Raw genomic sequence first — 2,233 nt, 5'->3', positions numbered from 1 at the left:
TATATATATATATATATATATATATGTATGTATGTATGTATAGGTGTTTTACAGAATATCTATAAGCATGATAGTTTTTATACCATATGTTAAAAAGTTTAAGTTGTTGGACAATCAAATAAACAATTACATAAAGATATTTTAGCAGTACAACTAGAAAAACAAGATTTTCTTATTTCTTTTTGGTGTATATGTATCAAAATTCCCTCAACTTACATCCATTCAAAGTACTTCGAGGAAACAACCCAACCTCAACACAAACATGTGTACTTATGATCTAACAACAAAGAATCAAATACTAGCTAGAAAAACCCAAATCCCCCTAATTCAAATAAAACCTCCCATCTCTTGTCCTCTTCCTAACAAAAGTCTTTATCCTTCTCAATGCAACCTCCAATGTCTGCTGGCTCATGTTAGCAAAGCAAACCCTAAACCATCCAGCTTCAGAGCAATGGCATGAAGACCCTGGTGATATATTAAGCCTCACCTCATTCACCATCAAATCCCATACCTTTAGCTCCCCTTCAATTGTTGGCTCATCAAGCAAGGGACCAAGATTCATCCAGCAGAATAACCCTGCATTCCCTTGCAAGCATTCAATCCCTGCACTCTTCAATCCTTCAACTATGAACTTTTGCCTCTTCCTCAATCTATCTCTGTTAGTCTTTATGTATTTCTCAGTGAAAGTATCATCAGATAGCATTGATGCAAGCATTTTCTGTGTTTGAGATGAGATGAGTGTGAAGCTTGACATTCTCCTCGCAGTCGTCACAACTCTATCATTATAAGAGTATACTGTGCCAACTCTGAAACCTGGAAGCCCAAGATCTTTGGAGAGACTGTACACAATGTGGACCCTCTCTGCATTGTCGAAACCCCGGGCTTCTAGGATTTCGGCTACACTGACAAATTCTGACGAGGAGAAGACTGAGCCTGAGTAAATCTCATCGGAGATAAGGTGGATGTTCTTCGCAATTGCAAAGTCGAACGCATCTTCAAGAATTGGCCTCGAGATCGCCTTGCCTAAGGGATTCGAAGGGTTTGTGAGGAGAAGTCCTTTGACTGTGATGTTTGCAAGTTTTGCTTCGCTGTATGCATCTTCGAGGGCTTCGAGAGTGATTTGGAAGTCGTTGGAGCTGTCGCAGTGGACTGGAATTATGTTGACACCTGTTCTCCATCGAAGATCTCTGTCGAACCTGCAAAGAGACGTGCACTCAAATTTAGACTTTATTTTCTCATAAAAAAGATTCAATTTAGTGTGTGTGTATATATGTGCACGCGCGCGCGTGTTATGATGGCCGTGTTCATACCCTGGATAATAGGGAGTAGGAATGAGCAAGGCGTCGCCAGGGTTAGCGAGGATGAAGGTGAGAAGCTCGTTGGCGGCGGTTGCTCCTGCAGTGAGAATGATGCGTTCAGGGTCAATTTTCGCCCTTCCTCCTCTTATTTTCTCCATGAAACTTGCCATTGCCTGAGTAATAAATGAAGGAAAATCATATAATTAAGTAACCGATGCTAGGTAACATGATTATGTTGGTATTCTTCCTGAAGTAATATATCCTACGTACCTTTCTGAAATCTTGGAGCCCATGGTAGTCTTGAAACAAGGCATTCTCTCTGAAGCCGGAGATGCCCGATCCCCAGCTTGCTGCTTCTGGATGCTGAGTTAAGTACTCTTCCAGCAAGTCAAATGAAACCTTTACTTGTGAAAGTAGGCAAATAGTTAGAGAGAGAGGACTGACTAAGTAATTCACGAGCTCTTTTTGTACAGAGATTGAGGAGATTTGATATCTTACTTGGTTTTCTGCCAACCCCATTTGAATTACTCCTGAAGGGTTGTTGATAGGATCATAAGGATTCTCATCATAAGCTTTCCATCCAGCAAAATATGGGGAATCCTCTCCATGAGCTTTGGAGATTGCCATCTTTGATAATGGAGCCGAGTCAGCAAGACCCTTGGCCATGACTTTTGAAAGACAGGAGGAGCAAGAGAAGGCCTAAGTCTCTGGAGGAGGGAGATAGCTAGAGAAAATAATGAATGTTGTTGAATGAAAGAAAGAATGAGAGAGGGGCCAGTATTTATAAGGGGGATATTCACTTTTTGCATGGAAATGATGGAAAATTTCAAAGCAGTACCTAATGATTGGCTATTGTAACTGATGAGCAAAGATCAATCAAATTGCTCCTTTCCTTGTTTTCTTCAATGCGTACAGGAGTTTTAACTCTTTGCTAC

At 40.8% G+C, this 2,233-nt stretch overlaps 1 protein-coding gene across 1 annotated transcript; it reads right to left on the bottom strand.

Annotated features, from left to right (window-relative positions):
- LOC109842938 (1-aminocyclopropane-1-carboxylate synthase 7) lies at positions 149-2,028 on the bottom strand. Its single transcript, XM_020411868.1, has 4 exons — positions 1,797-2,028; positions 1,569-1,697; positions 1,311-1,471; positions 149-1,196 (listed from the first exon to the last, which is right to left on the bottom strand). The coding sequence occupies exons 1-4, from the start codon at positions 1,962-1,964 to the stop codon at positions 323-325; spliced, it is 1,332 nt and encodes a 443-aa protein (XP_020267457.1). The 5' UTR covers positions 1,965-2,028; the 3' UTR covers positions 149-322.

The sequence above is a fragment of the Asparagus officinalis genome, chromosome 1, assembly GCF_001876935.1.
Source record: "Asparagus officinalis chromosome 1, Aspof.V1, whole genome shotgun sequence".
Classification (NCBI taxonomy): Eukaryota; Viridiplantae; Streptophyta; class Magnoliopsida; order Asparagales; family Asparagaceae; genus Asparagus; species Asparagus officinalis.
This window is presented reverse-complemented; position numbering and strand designations above follow the sequence as displayed.